Here is a 19,863-nt window from a genome sequence, read left to right as displayed (position 1 = left end):
CTTGTGCTTGTGGGGCAGGTGGCAGAACCACTGAGCTAAATTCCCAGCCCTCCATCAATTTTGAAAGATAGCTTTGTGGGGTACATCAGTCTGAGTTGGAGGTTGTTTTGTTTTAGGGCTTGAAATACTTCACACCAAGCTTTGCTTGACTTGAGAGTTTGCATTGAGAATTGTGCTGTAGTTCTCTGATGGGCTTTCCTTTATAGGTGATCTGTTTCTTTTATATAACAGCTTTTAATATTCTGTTATTGTATTGAATTTATGGAATATTGACTATTATATGTCTTCATGTAGATTTTCTTTCTTTCTTTTTTTTGGTACTGGGGATCAAACTTGGGTCCTTGCGCCTGTGGGACAGGCAGTGGAACCACCGAGCTAAATCCCCAGTCCTGAAGATTTTCTTTTGATCATGGCTAACTGGAGTTCTATATGCCTCACTTATCTGAATGTCAAATTCTTTTTCCCTCCTTGGAAAGTTTTCTACTGTTACTTCTGTGAACAGGTTTTTTATGTCGTTTATGCTGTCTCCTGCCTTCATTGACTCTGAGCAATCTTGTTATTCTTCTTTGCATCATTTAGCAGCTGTTGGATTGATTTTTCATGTTCCTTTGCTATTTTTAAGGAATCCAGTCTTCTATATCTGATATTTTGTCCTTACATTGGCTCATTCTGCTGCATGTACTTTCAGTGGAATTTTTAATCTCCTGGATATATGTTTGAATCTGTTTCATGGATTCCATATCGTTCCTTTGTTGGATGTGCATGGTTTCCTTCATTTTCCTGAGCTCCTCTATTTTTTAAATCTGTATTTGCTCTAGAGTCAGTTATCATGCCTTTCATTATGGTCACCATCTCTGTAGTTATCTGGGAAACTACTTCTGATTTGATTTTTTCTAGAACCGCATTCATTTGCTTTGTTACTTCTGCTTTTACCACTTCAGAGAGTCCAGGTGGGTGGTTTTTTAATTGTTCCACCTCATTGCTCCCTTGGTATGCCTTTGGTGAGCTGGACATTTGCTTCTTGCATAAGTGTCTTCTCATTTTCTACTTTTTTTTCTTTGGTTATTATTATTATTATTTTTTTGATACCAGGGATTGAACTCCGGTCCTTGTGCTGGCAGAACCACTGAGCTAAATCCCCGGCCCTCTACTTTTTTTTTTTTTTTTTTAGTTTAATTCCTGGGTTGATGCTTGTAAATTGTGTATGGTAAGTAGCTTTATTGGTAGTATTTAGAACCATTAAGGAATGACTATTTCTCAAAGATGTTTTCCAGATGTAGCTGGGTTTTGAGTTTTGAGTCTGCTGCAAGATCTTACCTCTTTAGTGAGGTATAGTGGTGCACATCTGTAATCCCAGCACTTGGGAGGCTGAGGCAGGAAGATTGCTGCAAATTTGAGGCCAGCCTGGGCTACATAGTAAGTTCAAGACCAGTGTGAACTCTACAGTGAAATTCTGTCTAAAAAGAAAAAATCTTGGGGCCGGGGATTTAGCTCAGTGGTTTCGTCGCCTGCTGCACAAGCTCAAAGACCCGAGTTCGATCCCTGGTACCGAAAAAAAAAAAAAGAAAAAATCTTACTTCTTTGTTGGGAATGAGAAGTTGTTGCCTATTTGTCCTAACTCCTAGTTCTTTGGCACTGGCCTATAGTACTGTTTATGAACTTAGGCAATCTCAGTCTTGGCATACTAGGAAGAACAACTGATTAGAACAAGTATGATGTCATGGCTAAAATAATACAATTGGCAATAACAATAGCATCAAATACAGCCTAGAAAATGACAAACTGTGGTAACTATTGATTTGCCATCTTTAACAATACAAACTAGATTTGTGGTTATATAACAAAATCTAAAACAAACCAGAAATTTGTATATAGTAAATATGCCCTCAATGCGGTGATTTTTACCCTCAGGGGAGAAAATTTAAAAGGGGTTAGAGGGAAAAATAGAGAAATAGAAGAGGAAGAAAAGATGAGAAGCAAGGGAGATTATTCAAACCTTGGGGACCTGGTGAAGAAGACAGGAGGAAAAGAGAGAAGGAAGAAATAAAAACAAGAACAGAACAGAACAAAACAACAAAAACTAGAAACAATGTTCACACTTATATAAAAATAAGAAGAAACAGACAGAGGAGGTGAACCTTTCAGACCACCGGACCACCGCCCCCAGTGCCAAAGAGCAGAGCTGGCCGCAGCACAGAGGAGGTGAACCTTCCAGGCCACTGTATCACCACCCCACCACCGCCCCCAGCACCAAGGAGGTGAGCTGTTTGGGCGCCAGCAACACACACACACACACACACACACACACACACACACACACACGCACGTTGAAATGAGAAGACATGTAAACAAATCTCAAAACCAGACTTCCAGGGCTGGGGATTTAGCTCAGTGGTGCCACCCCCTGCCTCACAAGCACAAGGTCCTGAGTTTGATCCCTGGTACCAAAAAAACCAAAAAACAGGGCCGGGGATTTAGCTCAGTGGTTTCACCACCTGCTGTGCAAGCGCAAGGACCCGAGTTCGATCCCGGTACCAGAAAAAAAAGAAGGAAAAACTAAAAACCAAAAACCAAAAAAACAAAAAAACCAGACTTCCAGATCACCTGAAGCAACCCGAAAGGTAAACAAAATGGAACAATCTGATACTCAACCACCTGGACTCCCTGAACTGGCAACAAAAGAGGATCTGGAAAAAATGAAATCAGAAATAATTTCTCAGATAACAGCAGAGATTGTGCCCATAGTGCAAGACATGATTAGTAAATCTAGAGAGGACACAGATAAAAGAATAGAGGAGCTGAGGAACATGATGGAATCCCAACACAGGAAACAAATGGAATCCATAAAACAGGTGCAAACACATTTCCAGGAGATTAAAAACTCCATTGAAACTTTACACAGCAGAATGAGCGAATGTGAGGACAGAATTTCAGATATAGAAGATAAGATTGCAATTAGTGACCAGGAAAAGAAAAATCTCTTTAAAATAGTAAGGGACTGGGGCCAGGGATTTAGCTCAGTGGTTCCAGCACCTGCTTGCAAGTGCAAGGTCCCGAGTTCGATCCCCAGTACCAAAAAAAAAAAAAGTAAGGGACCACAAGAAATCAATCCAGCAGCTGCTAGATGATGCAAAGAAGAATAACATAAGACTGATCAGAGTCAATGAAGAAAGAGGAGAGAGTGCAGACAACATAAAAAAACTGTTCACAGAGGTGATGGCAGAAAACTTCCCAAGCAGGGGAAAAGAACTTGACATACAGATAAGTGAGGCATATAGGACTCCAACTAGCCTTGATCAAAAAAAATCTACACATAGGCATGTAACAGTTAAAACTCCAGAAACCCAATAGAAGAACAAAATTCTACAAGCAGTTAGAGAAAAGAAACAAATCACATACAAAGCAAAGCCCATCAGAATCACAGTAGACTTCTCAATGCAAACCCTCAAGGCAAGAAGAGGTTGGAGTGATGTATTTTAAGCCCTAAAGGCAAACAGCCTCCAACCCAGATTGATGTACCCTGCAAAACTATCTTTCAAAATGGATGGAGAAATAAGATACTTTTATGACAAAGAGCACCTTAGGAACTTCATGAATACCAAGCCAGCACTCCAAAAAATTTTAGACAATATCCTAGGAAAAGACAGTGAGGATCACAACTTCAGGAAGCCCAGCAGAATGAATTCATCAGCCATGACAAGAAATTAAATGCAAAGGGAGAGAATCCAACAAAAAGAAAAAGTCATGACAATGATAAGTCAATATGTATCAATCATAACTATCAATATTAATGGTCTCTATTCACTAATTAAAAGAAATAGACTGGCAGAATGGGTCAAGAAGCATCCAATAATATGCTGCATACAAGAAACACACTTAATTAAAAAAGAAACTCATAGACTGAAAGTTAAAGAGTGGAAAACAATACTCCATGCAACAGGAACACCCAAAAAAGCAGGAGTGGCTATCCTCTTTGCAGATCAAGTGGATTTCAAACCAAAATCTGAAATACTTCTGGTCCCAAGAATTTCAGATAAGAGATAGTCAACTTGTATGTACAAATCTATTGTGAACATGTGTTTTCATTTCTCTTAAGTAAAAACTTAAGAACAGAACTATTGGTTCTTAACCAGTAATACAAGAAATTTCTGTATTGTTTTCCAAAATGGTTTTATCATTTTACATTCACATTAGCAGTATTAGAAAGTTCTAACTGGTTCACACCTAAGCTGACATTTGTTCTTTTTTTTTTTTTTGACATTTGTTCTTTTAAAACTTTTAACTTCATCTCCCAAATGAGTGTATAATACGATCTTGTTATTGTACTGATTAGTATTTTTCTGATTCTAGTGTTGTACACCTCTCCTTGTGCTGTACTGGCTATTTATCATCTTCTTGTGTCTACTTTTTAATTGGGTTGTCTATTAATGAGCTGTAAGAGTTCTTTATATATTCTAGACATAGGTTATATGTTTTATAGATATGTTCTGGTTAAAGACTACTTTTCATTTTCTTTTTTTTTTTTTTTTTTAGAAAACTGCCTTTATTCTATTAGTTGGAAAAATTAACTGGTACAGAAAAAAAGTTTAGTCAGCTGGAGAGAAGAGAAAAACCAAGTGCCATCCCTGAGAACCAATGGCTTCTTGGGGAGGGCACCTGGGTAGGTGAGGAGAAAGGAGCACTGTGAATAGAGCCAGGCCCTGCAGTTCAGGTGAGAAAGGCTATGCCTTTTTTTTTTTTGGCACGAGGGATCAAACTCAGGACCTTGCGCTTTCGAGGCAGATGGCACACCACTGATCTAAATCCCTCGCCCCAGGCTATGCCATTTTCAAACCAAATTCCTAGTTACTAACCCAGTTCTAGAGAGGGGCACTGGGATATGTGGGGCTGAAAAGGGGCGACAGCCTTCTTGTATCAGAGAAAGTGATGAAATGGGCATTTTAAAAATGAATTTTCCATCTGACTTTATTTCCAAATAACTTTTTTTTCTTTTAAAAAAAAAAACCAATAGGGCCGGGGATTTAGCTCAGTGGTTCCGGCGCCTGCCTCACAAGCACAAGGTCCTGAGTTCGATCCCCGGTACCAAAAAAACCAAAAAAAACAACAATACATTCTCTGTGGGAATGACAAATATCAGTATTAGGAAATCCAGTTATACAAAAAATACTACATCAAGTCTGGGGTAGATACATTTATTTTTGGTAACATAAAGTGGCACTAATTACATAGTAACTATAAGGTAACTAACATGAAACCACAGAACTGTAACTGCCACAGCTGCATGGACTTGGGGCTTCTGGCTGAGCATGTTCTCAAAAAAACTGGATGCCCACCCCAGAGCTAGGCCAATGAACTCCATGAGGAGTAAGGCTCTGAAGTGAGGACTCCTTAGAGAGTTCCCTGCAACTGACAGATTATAGAGGCAGGACATGTTAGTTAAAAAGTAGTTACAGCCTAGTTCAAAAAAGTTACCAACTGTTTCTCTTTCTAGAAAGAAGCAAGAAGTTAAGAAATTCTTTGAATTAGTGCCTGGTGTGTCAGGTGGAGTGCAGAGAGGGCTGTTAGAGCAGTGTCAGAAGGATCCTGGCAGGTCAGATGGATTGGACATCATTAATAATCATTGCTGGCTTCTAAATACTGGTAGCAAGATGACTTCTGATTTGTAATCTTAGGTAATTTATAGATAAATGAAAAAGGCCAGTAATCATACACTAAGATTAATAAACAGCACTTCAAAATTAACCACATGAGGGCTGTGCTTGCAGCAAGGTTTCACAAGACAAGGCACCCAGATTTTTTCTTCCCACGCCTGGCTTGCAGAGCAGCTCTTGTGGCCATTTCAAAAACCTCCCTCGGGCCGGGGATTTAGCTCAGTGGTTTTGGTGCTTGCTGTGCAAGCACAAGGACCCAACTTTGATCCCTGGTACCAAAAAAACAAAAACAAACCAAAAAAAACCTCCCTCACTCCATCTTTGGTCTTCGCTGAACATTCCATGTACCCAAAGGCGCCAATCCTGTTTGCCATATCTCTGCCTTCTTCAGGTTTTACTGGCTCCTGCTTCATCTTGGCTAACTCCTGTCTTGTGTGCTCATCGTTCTGAAGATCCTTCTTGTTTCCAATCAGGATAATGGGTACATTGGGACAGAAAAGCTTTACTTCTGGGGTCCATTTTTCTGGGATATTTTCTAAACTATCAGGGCTGTCAATGGAGAAACACATCAGTATAACATCCGTGTCTGGGTAGGAGAGAGGCCTCAGGCGATCATAATCTTCCTGTCCAGCTGTGTCCCATAAAGCCAACTCTACCTGCTTTCCATCCACTTCAATATCTGCCACATAGTTCTCAAACACTGTGGGCACATATACTTCTGGGAACTGGTCCTTGCTAAAAACTATGAGCAAGCATGTCTTGCCACAAGCTCCATCACCAACAATCACCAGTTTCTTTCAGATGGCAGCCATCAGTTACAAATGTACTGCAAAACACAGGCTTGTACAAAGTACCTTGAACTTCTCAGATGACAGGCTCAGGCGACGACCCTGAGTCCGGCCTCTTCATGACGAGGACTCCGGTCCGCGAGTCGCAAGCTCTAAGTCTAGGCCGGATAGCTCCGGAGGCCTCATTTTCTTAACAATGTCTTTTAAAGTTCTAAATTTTGATGGAATCTCACTTATCAATTTTTGTCTTTTATACATCATGTTTTTTGTACCCTAGGAAATTCTTGCCTACCCTAAATTCATGAACATTTTCCCTTATAATTTCTTCTTAAAGTTTTATAGTTTTAGGCTTTCATATTTAGGTTCATAGATCCCTTCAAGTTATTTTCATGTACGGAAATAAAGGGTTGAGGTTAATTTTTTACATACAGATACGAGGTGTTCTAGTACTATTTGTTGAAAACACTATCTTTTCCTCTGCTCTTGAGTTGAGTTTATGTTCTATAAAATGTTAATGTTAAATAATCTTTCAAAACTCAGTGGACCATATATGTGTAGTTCTATTTCTAGATTCTCTGTTTTATTCCATTGGTCTATATGTCTTTCCTTATGCCAACATTGCCTTGATTATTGTAGCTTTAGAAGAAATCTTAAAATTAGGTAATAAATGTCTTCCAACACTGTTACTTTTTTTTTCTTTTTACTTTTCCAGGTCCTTTTACTCCTACATAACTTTTATTTTTTATTTTATTTTTATTTTTTGGTACTGAGGATCAAACTCAGGTCCTTGCACTTGCACAGCAGGCGGCAAAACCACTGAGCTAAATCCCCGGCCCTCCTACATAACTTTTAAATTTCAATATCCAGGGGCCGGGGATTTAGCTCAGTGGTTCCACCGCCTGTCTCGCAAGTGCAAGGACCCGAGTTTGATCCCCGGTACCAAAAAAATAAGTTAAATTTCAATATCCAATTCTTCATTTATAGCAAGTATACACAGACTCGAATTTTTATATATACCTTGTGTTTTCTAACCCTGCTAAATTCAAATGTAAGTTCTAGGGTCTTCTAGAGATTTCTTAGTATTTTCTCTGTAGATGACCATTTCATCTGCATATAAAGATTTTACTTCTACCTTGCCAATCCTATGCTATTTGTTTCTTTTTATTGACAGACTATTTTGGTTTGGGCCTACGTTTCAAAGTTTAATGGACAGATGAAGAGTAGCCACATCTGCCCTTGTTCCCCACCTTAGGGAGAAAGCATTGTATCTTTTCCACTCATATAAGGCATTTTTGCTGGAAGTATGGAGTACATGTCCTTTATCTATTGAGAAGGTTCTGTTCTACTTCTAGACTCCTGATAGCTTTTACCATGAACAGCTGTAGAATTTAGTCCAATACTTTTTCTGCAACTACTGACAGAAGCACATGGCTTCTTCCTTTCTTCTGTTAAAATGATGACTTGTGAGGGTGGATCTTCCAATGCTGAACCAACACTGTCATCCCTATAATAAAACTACTTTCTACATACTGCCAGATCTGACTTCTAATAGTTTGTTTTGTTAAACAAATTTTTATCTATGTTCATACTTTTTTCCTCTATTATCTTTATCCAGTTTTAGTATTAGCACAATGTTGATTTCCTAAAATGAGGGGAGAAGTGTTCCTTCTTTTTTCTGCTTCAAATGTTTGATACAATTCATAAGTTAAAATGTGTATGAGCCTGTTGTTGTCATATAGGTAGGTTTTCAAGCTAGGAATATACTTTCTTTAATAGATGCTATTCAAATTTTATATTTCTTCCAGAGTCAGTTTCATTAATTTGTCTTCCAAGGTACTTCATAGAAGTCGTCAAATTTATCTCAAAAAAGATTTTTGTAATATGCTTTCTATATACTTTTAAAGTCTGTAAAATTGGGCCAGGGATTTAGCTCAGTGGTTTTGTTGCCTGCTGCGCAAGCGCAAGGACCCAAGTTCGATCCCCGGTACCCCCCCCAAATTCTGTAAAATCTGTGGTAATGACCTTTAAACCTTGATATTGTAATTTTTAAAATGTATAATTGATATTGTGTAATAGGAAGAAAAGGTCTAAAGGAATAGGGGAAGTGGGAGGGTGGGGGAAAGGAGAGAAGGGAAAAGAAAAAATACGAGAAAAGGAAAAAAATTGGAAACAAAGTGTTTGTAAATAAGGAAGGGTGAAGGGGATAGAGGGAGGGCAGGGGAATGGGGAAAAAAATAAGAACCAAGATACATCATGTAAAGGTACAAGATCCCAATGATGAAGGTAACTGTATTTTATACCTAAAATGTACCAATAAACTTAATGGGAAAAAAATAAGAACAATCAAGAAAAAAGAAAGGAAAACAAAAACAAAAACAAAAACCAGAAAAGAAAAAAATGAAGAAAACAAGGAAAAATGTCCACTTCAAGGTATGTCTCTGCTGTCACTGGTAGACAAGTTTGGCACACAGAGCCCAGATCCATGTTGATTAATCCCAACAAGCCAGCTGTAGATTTACAGTGAGGTAGTGGATAAATCCAGAAAGCCTGCACATTTAGTTCTGAAGCTCATCCTGGTTTCTGGCTGTGAGGCTCAAACCCAATTTGTTCACCCTTCAACACTCTGTGCTCCTGCCAGCTTGAACTTGGCTCCTTGCCAGCTTGAATGTGCCTCCTTAACCTCCTGCTGACTTGATCTTGGTTCTGCCTCACCCTGATGGAGCCAGCCCACAAGTGCTCTGAGTTCTAAGTTCAGTTGGGCCCCCTCCAAGATGGTGACCACCCAGTTGCCCTCTCCTGGGTGACATCTGAATCCAAATAATTCACCAGTCACTGAAATCCACTGTGTCCACTGCTCTGTTCCACTGGCGTATCTCTCCATGGAGGCCTCTGGGGTCACCAGTATCACCGTACATCTGCAGGTTTGAGCTGTCCTTCCCATAAAGTAAGTCAGAGCTCAGGGAGAAAGAACCACTCATCACTCCTTCTTTGTTGAAGTCTCCTCGCTCTCCCTGTGGGCCTCAACTCACTTCAGATCCTACTTCCCTCCGTCTGGTCTTCCTCATGTTACAAATCTCGGAGAGGCTGTTTCTCTGCTGTTCACCACTCCAACATCTTCTTGGAAGTCCTGGTGCTGTTAACCTTGATCAATTGTCCAAGGCTGCATCTGCTGGGTGCCTCTGGTTTGAAATTACTACCTTAGGGATGGGGATTTAGCTCAGTGGCGCCTCACCTGCCTCACAAGTGCAAGGTCCTGAGTTCAATCCTCGGTACCAAAAAAATAAATAAATAAAATAAAATTACTACTTTACTCTGATTGATTTTTGTTTCATTTTGGTTTTTTGTTGGAGACAGGCTCTCGTTATGTACTTCAGGCTAGACTTGAACTCACTCTGTAGCCCAGGCTGGCCTCAAACTCACAGGGATACTCCTGCTTCAGCCTCCTGAGTGCTAGAATTATAGGCATGCACCACCATGCCCAGCTTGCTCTGATTGAGTCCTGAGTATAAAACCAGGGCCTCTTGAGTGGTGGACAGTGCTCTACCACTGATCTACATCCCCAGATTTTGTTTGTTTTTAGTTTTTTGAGACAGATTCTCACTATGTAGCCCAGGCAGGCCTCTAACCTGTGATCCTCCTGCCTCAGCCTCCTGGGATTATATGTATGGAACACTGCACCCAGACCTGTGGGAAGCTTTTAAACAGATGAGTAACATAATCTTATCATAGCATCCCTCTGGCTGCGGTGTGGATCATGTTGGGGACAGTGTGGAAGAAGGGAGACCAAAGAAGCAGCGACTGGAGTGACCAGGTGTGAGACGATGGAGACCAGGGTGGATCTGAGATATGCCTGAGTTAGAATTGGCAGTGTTGGAGACAGAGTGACCATGAGTGTGTGTTTGTCTTGGGGTGGTTTTCAAGGAGCAGCCTGTATTTCTACTTTGCTCAAAAGAAAATGGTTTTGGGTAGAGGGTGCTGGAGATTGAACCCAGGACCTTGTGCATGCTGTATACCAGAAGAAGATTTTAAAGGGAAATTTTAGTTTTGCTAATCTTCAAAAGGGAAAAGAGCTATGTTCGCATTCCTCATCCCCAAAATTACTTCCAAGGCTATGACCTTTGCTGAAGAGACCGGAGCTGGAGGACTCTGGCAAGTCACTTAACCTCTCTGGGCAGGGGTTTCTTTCTGGGCGTGGGGTTTAAGACAGGATCTCACTCTGTAGTTCAGGCTGGTTTTGAGCTCACTATGTACCCCAGGCTGGCCTCGAACACATGACAATTCTCCTGCCTCAGCCTCCTGAGGGCTGGGACCACAGGTGTGCGCCACGACTGGTTGATATCTACTGTTTTGTAGGTATAGCCCCCTTCACAATTTAAAAATGTCGGCTGGGTGTGGTGATGCATGCCTGTAATCCCAGCATTCGGGAGGCAGAGGCAGGACTTTCACTGTGAGATTGAGGGCAGCCTGGGCCACACAATGAGACCCTATATGAAAAAATAAAATAAAATAAAATAAATAGGGCCGGGGATTTAGCTCAGTGGTTTCGTTGCCTGCTGCACAAGCGCAAGGACCCGAGTTCGATCCCTGGTACCAAAAATAAAAAATAAAATAAAATAAAAATAAAATAAAATAAATAAATAAGTCTCTTCAGGCCAGGCGTAGTGGTGCATGCCTGTAACCCAGCACTCAAGAGGCAGTACCAGATCGTGGTACTTCCTAACACGCTCGTAGCTCTAACTGCAAGTCCCAGGAAGTCCACTAGAGGCCGCTTTCTTACCAGCCATCGCCTCCCGCCCGACCTGCTCGGCGTTTTTCCTCCACGCAGGCGCAGACCCAGTTTATCCCGGGAGAGGGCGCCAGTGGTCAGAGAGGCCAGACTGGGCTGATGCCAGGGTTCGCCAATGAGTGAGTCCAGCTGCTCTGGAGCCCACCTGGGGATCCTTGGCAATTCCTTGCCAAGACACAATTCTTCTTTGAGCTTGTTGCCTGTTCCCTGTTCTCTTATATATAGGGAATCAGGTTCTGTGGGACCTCGAAGGAAAACAAGATTTTGCAAATTTTACAGAACACACAAAGAAACCTAAGAACACAACGTTACACCTCTTCCCAGGTGCATAGGTCAGTGACTCTCAGGTAAATGTGCTTCTGACCAGCTGGGTGGCGTGGTGGTGCACGCCTGTAATACCAGCACTTGGGAGGCTGAGGCAGGAGGATTACTGCTAGTTTGAGGCCAGCTAGTGAGACCTTGTCTCAAAAAACAAACAAAAGAATATGTATATATATAAATATACATATATATGTGTGTGTATATATATATATATATATAAAACAACAAACAAAAGGGCCAGGGATTCAGCTCAGTGGTGCCACTGCCTGCCTTGCAAGCACAAGGTCCTGAGTTTGATCCCTGGTACCAAAAACAAACAAACAAACAAAAAAACAAAACAAAAAAATGCTCCTCTGCTACTCTATAAGGCAGGCAAGGCCAGGATAGGCTGATTGGGGCTGGCATTTCTGGTCTCTTTAAAAAAATGGGCCTCTGAACACATACGTGCATATTTATTTGCTGTCTCCCACCAAGCATGTAGGTTCCAAGAGGGCAATGATTTTGTCAGAATTATGAGCTTCTTGCACTCATTCCTGGCATTTCTTAAGAGTTTTCTGTTGGTTCAATGAACCAGCTGGTACAGCTCTCCAGGTAGAAGCTGACAGTCACTTAGCCTGGTGCTCAATGCGTGGGTTTGGGATATAGTGGAAACCTCAGAAGAGTGGGGCATAGCATTCATTTGAAAAGAGAATGTAGCCAGGTGCGGTGGCGCATGCCAGTAATCCCAGCACTCCAGAGACTGAGGCAGGAAGATTGCTACAAATTCAAGGGAAGCCTGAATTATACAGTGAGCCCCTGTCTCATTAAACAAAACAAAACAAACAAACAAACACCTGGGGATGCTGAGGGCCAGAGAGGAGAAGCAATGCTTAATCAGAAGGGGCATTCCATCTGTCTTCCCTCGCTCCCCCTTGGCCCACCGCCACTCTCCTCACCACTGTAACTTCGCCTTGCACAAGGCCCTGATGCAACCCTGTACTGGCCTGGGGCACCCTCTTGGGGCAGCAGTGGAAAGGAGGTTTTGCAAGAGTTGTGGTAGGCAGGAAGCAGGGCCAGCCAGGTCCAGCTGCCGAGATAAGGGCGCCCTGCCCCTCCCTGCAGTTCCTCCTGCCTCTGGTTTCCTCTTCCCTTCCCTTTCCCGGAAAGTGACGCCTGGACCCTGGACCCAGCCTCACCCAGCCTGGGCCTGGCCCTGTGACTCACACCTCCTTTCCCTGTGGAGCCAGCTGGACCCAGAGACCAAAGCTCCTGGGAAGTTTGGCTGTGTGACTCTGGGCATCAAGAGGCCACTCTGGTTGGAAGTTCCTGGAGCTCATTAGGAGTGACTAATGTGGAAGAGGCCTAAGGCAAAAGGTTGGGGATCCACAGCACCCCCAACAAGTCCACTCTGAGGCTGGATGACTCACACCCGCATGTGTGAGGTTGTGGATTACGTGAATGCTGGGGGTGGGAGATGCAGTGCATCCAGAAATCAGGGCCTCATGGCCCCCAGCATCCAGGACAGGCGAGAACCTTTGCAGAGTGTGGCTGGTTTCCCCCACCCCACCCCACCCCCCGTGGTTTAAGACCTGTGCCAAGCCGAGTGACCCCTTATCTCAGAACTGGGTCAACAGGACCTGGCCCAGGACTTCTTGAAGTTGAGAGAGCCTGGGCCATTGTCATCGTTCCAGGCTCCACTTAATATTTTTAAAATCAAGAAATGCCAAGATATGGGTTATAAAAATCATGATATGTGTATATCTTGAATTTATCCAATTTATTGTTTTTAAAAAGAAAAATATACACTGGTCAGGTTTGACTTCAACTGGAAGATGAAAAGGAGTGAACTGGGTATCGGTGGGAACATGAGACATTTCATAAGCCTGGTTCAGACCAGGCTGGTTTCTTAAAAAGTCCTCCAAGTCCAAGTCCCTATGGCCCTGGGTGGGTCAGTGCCCCTCTCTGATGCTTCCTTGTGTGGGTCAGAAACTGTACCAAAGGTCCCATACCTAGTAGGGCTGCTGAGACAGCCCCCTTAATAAGGTCTACACTTGAGCCAGCCAGGGTGCTACAGATTGGGTCCCAACTCCTGGGCTCTCATCATCTTCCTGCCTCAGCCTCCAGAGTAGCTGGGACTACAGGCACCCAGTTTGAAGGTACAAAGCTACCCTCTCCCCTTGTGGGGCATTAAACCCAGGGTCTTTGCACTGAGCTCCACTCCCAGCTCTTTACTTAGTGGGGGGAAATCTCATTAAGTTGCCCAGGCAGGACTTGAACTTTCGAACCTCTTGCATCAGCCTCCTGAAGTGTTGGCTTTTAACGTGCATCCTGTCAAGTGATCCTGGAGGCTCAGGTTCTGAAGCCCATTTTCCAGATAAGAAAAAGGAGACTCAGGGAAGTCCCGAGCATTAAGTCTAATACGGAGGCTGTGGCTGCGTTCTGTCTCTCTAGTATAACATACGCCTGTATCATTATTATAGTCGTTACCAAATTGAGCACTGGGGGGCGGGGATTTAGCTCAGTGGTTTCGCCGCCTGTCGCGCAAGCGCAAGGACCCGAGTTCGATCCACGGTGCCAAAAAAACCCATAAAATAAAAATAAAAAATTGAGCATTAGATGGCATTGGCCCGCGAAGGTTGTGAGGATTAATGAATTGACATTTAACATGCTTAGGGCAGCGCCTGGCAGATAATAAGCGCTGCGTGTTTGTTAAACCAAACAGAACTTCGGGTCTCTGCCCACGGTCCTGGAACGGCAGGACCCAGTGCCCAGGGAACCAGGTCCTGGGGCTCCTCGGGCTCCCGCAGCTCTTGGCAGGGGCCAGTCCAGGCGCAGCTCAGGCGTTAATGATTTCCGAAGGAGTCGGTTCTGCTCGCGCACGCGGCGGCCGCCTCGACCCCCTCCCTCCCGGCCAGGCCCGAGCCTCTTATGCAAGCCGCCGGCGCCCGCGCGTTCCCAGGCCCTGCTGCAGCTGCGGGCGGAGGGGCAGGGCGGGGGCGGCGCTGTTTGTCTAGTGCGGCCCTGCCAAAGACGGCGGGCCCCAGACAGCCAGGCGCCTCCGTACACCTGGGGATGCTCAGGTTAAATAGCTCCGCATTCCTCGGGCCCAGCTGATGGAAACGCTCCCAGGCCGCCGCCGAGCCGGCCTCCAGATGGGCTGGGCCTGGGCCAAAGGGGAAGAGAAGGAAACGTGGAATCCAGAGAGCGCCTGAATGGCGGGGGAGGTGACGAGGCCGCTGCAGCCCCTTCTTCGGCTGGAAGGAGGCCCCGCAGTGCGGAGTCCGGGGGACACGCCCACGGCCCCGTGGGTGGGCTTGAGGGGGTGCACGTGGGAGGGAGTGGGTGCACACGTGTGCCTCTGGGACACCCCAAGGACACACAGCCACAATTAATAATTTATAACTATCAAGCTCTACGTGCCAGGCACTGTGCTGAACGCTTTACTCGAGTTCATTTATTCTGGACACTCGTGTGAGGTTAGCACTGTAAAACAGCTGCTGGATGGCAAAGAACTTAATTTACCTACAGATACTGTTTTCTTAGTCCACAAAATGCTAAAACATTTTAATGCTATAATCATCTTAAATTTTATTTTTGCTTATACCCCCTCTGAGCTTGTTTCTGCTGTTGTAACACTGGCATCAGAATCTTACCTTTACCCCTAGAGGGATCCGTGAAATCTTTTCCTAACGGGTGGAGCACAAAGTCAGGCTCTGGGTTCTGGGTACTATTTGTTTTAGTTTATTTATTGGCAAGATGTATAAATAGTCTTTACCCTCGCTGGGTCAAGTTTGTGCCTTTTCCGGAACTTGGTTTCTCCATGTATACATGGAAGTTGACCTGGCAGGGATACTTGGTGGGGGGTGGGGGGTCCCCAGGGCCTAACAATTGCGCAGGGAGCTAGTATACTTGAACTTTTGAGGGTTTGCCTAAACAGCTGCCCACACCCTTAACCTGAACTTGCAGAGGCCCAGGAATGCCAAGCAAAGTACAGAGTAATTACACACATGCAGCGCCCCCAAGACACAAACATCCATCAACTGAGACCCAGGCACAAATGCCCCGATGCATTTGGGGGAAACACATAAGCCCAAACAGCTGTAGGTTGCAGTTATCTGCAGAACACATGTGCTTACATTTGCCCTTCAACATACACCCCAGCCACATCCTGATTCACACCCAGGCCTGCACAGGAGCAATGACCCAGCCCCCTAGTGGGAAGGATTATGTTTGTTGGTGTCACACACACAAGCCCTGGCACTTGTGCACTCCCCCGTGAGCAGAAACCACATATCCAGGCAGATAGGCCTGTGCCAATGACACCTTTTTCCTGCTCAGGAGGTAGGGACAGGACTGGCTCACTCCTCAGAGCCCACATAGTAGCCCCAGGGGACAGCCTGGTTCTAGTGGTTGGCAGAGCCAGGGTAGGGTGAGGGGGCTGAGTCCAGACCCAGAGCAGGTGGCCTGGCAGCTGTGCACAGTCTGGCCCTGCCAACTTGATCACCCACTTGGACAGGCCTAGAGCCCAAGGCAGCCTGCTGGCATGGGGGGCAGGGTGGCCTGCTCAGAGAGATCTTCTACTGGGAAACAGGGCTACAGGAGCTCTGCTTGAGTGTGATCCCAGGCAGATCCCTTTCACTAGGTCTCACTTCCCCCGTAGTGGCAAGGAGGCAGATGGTCCAGTGACCAGGTCCTGACTTAAATATCCTCAACTCAGAGGAGGCCTCAGCAGGTTCATTTGCGTTTTAACAACTTCCCCAGGTGATCCAGGTGGCCCAGGGACCACTTTTTAGAGACCCTAGAGGTCTAGTGGATTTAAGTTTATGACTCTGGGGAGCAGGGAAATGGCCAGAGATGGGGGAAAAGAATAGACTTTAAAGACACCGGAAACACTCATTCAGGTCGGTTAAGTGAGACTGTCCAGATGTGGCCCTCCAGGCCCCCTCCTCCCAGCACCAGCTGCGAAAAGGTCAGAGGTCAACCCCTACCCCCTCCCTTTAATCCAAGAAGTCACTGCAACTTTACCACCGTCTAAAGTATTTGTTTAATAACAACAACAACAACAAAAAACACCACCCCACAGAACTATTGTAAAACAATATTCTCAGTCGGTGATCATTGTAATATACAATACAAAGCAATTTCCTCAGAAATCTGAGAAGCACCAAACGTGACCATTTTTTAAGTCTGCTTTTCAAAAAATAGAAACACACGGGGAAACTCCCCAAAGTCTCTGCCAAAAGGAGGTGTTGGAGAGAGGATCGCCTTCTCTCGTCAATCCCCCCAACTGTGGGCTGGATCCAGCTAGGGACCCATGGCCCGCCGGTCTATCTTGTTTCCCCCAGCTCCGAGACGAGGCGCTTGGGGGGACCGAGAACACTTATTCCTCCTGCCTCCTGGAGGGTCGGGGTCCATTGGTCCCCGAGGGCGGCACTTCAGCGACACAAGATGCGATCGTCAGCCGAAACACATGCTGTCTGTGAAAATGAGAGAAGGAATAAGATGATGAAGTTTGGTGAGGAGATTACAGTGTAGCAGGGGGCCCCACTCGCCTCCAGGAGACTCGCCCCAGGAGACTCGCCGAGGGAGGGCGTCGCTATGCAGGTGCCGGAAAGGATGGGGAGAGAGGTACTACAATCACCCTCCCCGCCACCACCCGTTTCCCCATCGGCAGGATGATCTCGTGCTCCAGCTAGGACCTCACCTCTGTCGCCAAGGCGCTGATCTCGCCGTTGAGGGTGCTGAGCGGAGCCCGGACCGGCAGCCCCCGGCCCCCTGGGGTTCCGACTTCGGATTCCGAGTTCAGCTCCAACTGCAGGTCCCTGATGTAGTCGATGACGTGCTGCAGGATCTCTACCTTGCTCACTTTGCGGTTCTGGGGCAGGGTGGGCACTAGCTCCTTGAGGCGCGAGTAGCAGCCGTTCATGTCGTACAGCAGCACGTTTACCTGCTGCTCGTCCAGCAAGGCGGGCAGGCGCGTCCCGGCGCAGCGAGAGATAGCCACGCTCTGCTCGGACAGGCAGCGAACCACTTCGCCCGCGCCGCCCGCCGTCTTGCCAGCCTTTAGAGCGCAGCTGGGGCCCGCGGCGGGCGCGGCGCTACCACTGGCCACCTTCATGATTCTGGCAAACGGCGAAACGGTAAGACGCGCGGTGGACGGAGGAGGCGGGGGCCGAGCGTAAATAGAACCGGGAGAAGTGAGAACAGGATAGTAGAATGCGGGAGCGAAGCGCCCGAGCCAGTCTTTTATAGCGACACCCCCACGGGGGCGGGCTCAAAACGTTCAAAAGCAGCCAATACGAGGCCTGGAGGCGTGGTCTCGTACTCTCCTGGGTCCTGTCCCCTTGCTCAACTAGTGCGCCCTCGCGTTGGTGGAAAGGTGACCGAGTCTTAAGCACGGAGAGAGAGAGAGAGAGAGAGAGAGAGAGAGAGAGAGAGAGAGAGAGAGAGAGAGAGAGAGAGAGAGAGAGAGAGTGTGAGGGCGCAAGGCAGAGCGGCCACTGGAGACGAGGGCAACTTGGGAGGAGGCAAGGAGGCTAAACCGGTACTGCCGACAACTCAAAGACCTGGAAGCGGTCCTGTGTTCGCTTTCTCACCTCTCCCGCTCCATTGTGTAGAGGAGAGAAACTGAGGCCTGGAGGGAGAAGTGGCAGCTTTTGGGTCGTCCAGGGAACCCAAGACAGCCTAGGCTTTCCAGATCCTCTTGGAAGATAACCTCTCCGACTCTGGTCTCCAAGTATGAGGGCCAAATTTTAAAGCGGGCCCTCGTCTACCCTCAGCTGCCCGGGGCTGGATTTCCCCAATTCCTAGGGACACTGCTGTGAATGCTCCTGGGATGGGAGCGCCTAGCCAGTTTCCTTGAGGTGGGAGCGGTTAATTAGGGAGATTATTCCTCTGGGCTAGGTAAGGGCTGTATCGGGGGACCTGAACTAGCTAGAACGCGCGCTGTTGAGTGAGCTTGCATCCTTGAAACTGCATCCCCCTCCAAAAGTTTGCCAAATCTGCAGCAACTAGTGATTTTTAACTTTTCTGCCTTTTTTGGTTGGATTATTATTTTTTTTTCCTCAAAGACCCCGAAGCAGGGTCTCCCAGGGCGCGGCAGCTGCGGAGATCGAGCCTCCCCCCTCCTTTCTCGGGCCGGTTTGTGTCAGCGTCTGAACAAGCGGCTCAGACCGTTAGACGCCAGGCCCGTGACGTCACCCATTCATAAAACCCGGACGGGCTGTCAGCCTGGCGCCGCGCGGGCGGTCACCATGGAGACGGCAAACTGGGCTGGAGCTTTCCCGCTCCCCCCCCCCCCCGTGTCACCTGCAGACCCCGGGCGAGAGGCCTGGGAATGCGTTCCTTGTGGGTGCGGTCGCTGCGCAAGGGTCACCTTACCTCCCCGCCCCACACCTGCGAGTCTCCCCCACCCAACCCCACAGCTGGGGCCGCCTGGGAGATTTTCTCATTGCCTCCTTTCGTCTAATCCCCACACTACCCTCGGGCCTGGGTAAAGAGGCCTAAACTGCATCCTGCACTCTTGTTGGATGAATTTAGGTGAGTCTCCAGCCCGCTCCGAGCAAGCCCTGCTGTGTAGAATCTGCCTGGTTTCGATAGTGATCACAAATGTGACCATTTGTCACTTCCTCACTTCGTGCCAGTACTGTATGAAGAGTTTGCACAACTTTCTCGGCATAGAAAGGAGGAAACTGAGGCTTTAGTAAGACCTCCCAAGTCTTTGGGCATGGTGTGCACTCCTGTAATTCCTATTTCTCTGGTGGCTGAATCAGGAGGATCAAAAATTTGAGCCCTACCTGGGCAGTTTGGCAAGACCTTGTTTCAAATTTTTAAAACATGTATGTGGCAGGGCGGGGATTTAGCTCAGTGTTTCCGCTGCCTGCCTGGAAAGCTCAAGGCTCTGAGTTCGATCCCTGGTACCAAAAAAAAAAAAAAAGTGTATGTGGGGTAGAGAGTTGGGGAAATAGTTCAGTGACTGAGCTTCCCTGGGGTCTAACCCCAGTGTGGGGAGCGGGGGGGTGGTGGTGGGTGGGGTGGTGGCTTCCACCAAGCCTTCCAGGAGCCAGAGCTGTTGTACAGTTGCATGGCACGTTACTGTAACACAGCAACTTCTTGCCAAAGGTAGAGAGTCTGACTCCAAATGCCCTAGACATTCACCTAGACATTTCACCAGGCACTGAAACAGGCTTATCGGTCACCCTGATAAACAGGGTTAAAATACTATGCTAACCTAGGAAAGGGTGACATTATAGTCCTACTTTCCTCCAGCAGTTAATCCACAGGGTAGCAGCAAGGTTCCCTTTTCCCACAGATGTATAGGGGAGAAAACAATAAACCA

At 46.2% G+C, this 19,863-nt stretch overlaps 2 protein-coding genes across 2 annotated transcripts; both read right to left on the bottom strand.

Annotated features, from left to right (window-relative positions):
- Positions 1–5,508: 5,508 nt before the first annotated feature.
- On the bottom strand, positions 5,509–6,520 carry LOC147824696 (transforming protein RhoA-like). Its single transcript, XM_087188807.1, has 2 exons — positions 5,957–6,520; positions 5,509–5,847 (listed from the first exon to the last, which is right to left on the bottom strand). The coding sequence occupies exons 1-2, from the start codon at positions 6,218–6,220 to the stop codon at positions 5,773–5,775; spliced, it is 339 nt and encodes a 112-aa protein (XP_087044933.1). The 5' UTR covers positions 6,221–6,520; the 3' UTR covers positions 5,509–5,772.
- A 10,025-nt stretch (positions 6,521–16,545) lies between these two features.
- Positions 16,546–17,754, bottom strand: Id1 (inhibitor of DNA binding 1). The gene is made up of 2 exons (XM_004840603.4): positions 17,230–17,754; positions 16,546–17,002 (listed from the first exon to the last, which is right to left on the bottom strand). Exons 1-2 carry the CDS (start codon positions 17,641–17,643, stop codon positions 16,961–16,963), a joined length of 456 nt encoding a protein of 151 aa, XP_004840660.1. The 5' UTR covers positions 17,644–17,754; the 3' UTR covers positions 16,546–16,960.
- Positions 17,755–19,863: the final 2,109 nt, after the last annotated feature.

This window comes from Heterocephalus glaber, unplaced genomic scaffold, assembly GCF_053883595.1.
Source record: "Heterocephalus glaber isolate CG9 unplaced genomic scaffold, H.glaber_assembly_v1.0 deba00001532, whole genome shotgun sequence".
NCBI classification, from domain to species: Eukaryota; Metazoa; Chordata; class Mammalia; order Rodentia; family Bathyergidae; genus Heterocephalus; species Heterocephalus glaber.
Note: the sequence above shows the minus strand (reverse complement) of the source record. Positions and strands in the feature narration are given on the sequence as shown.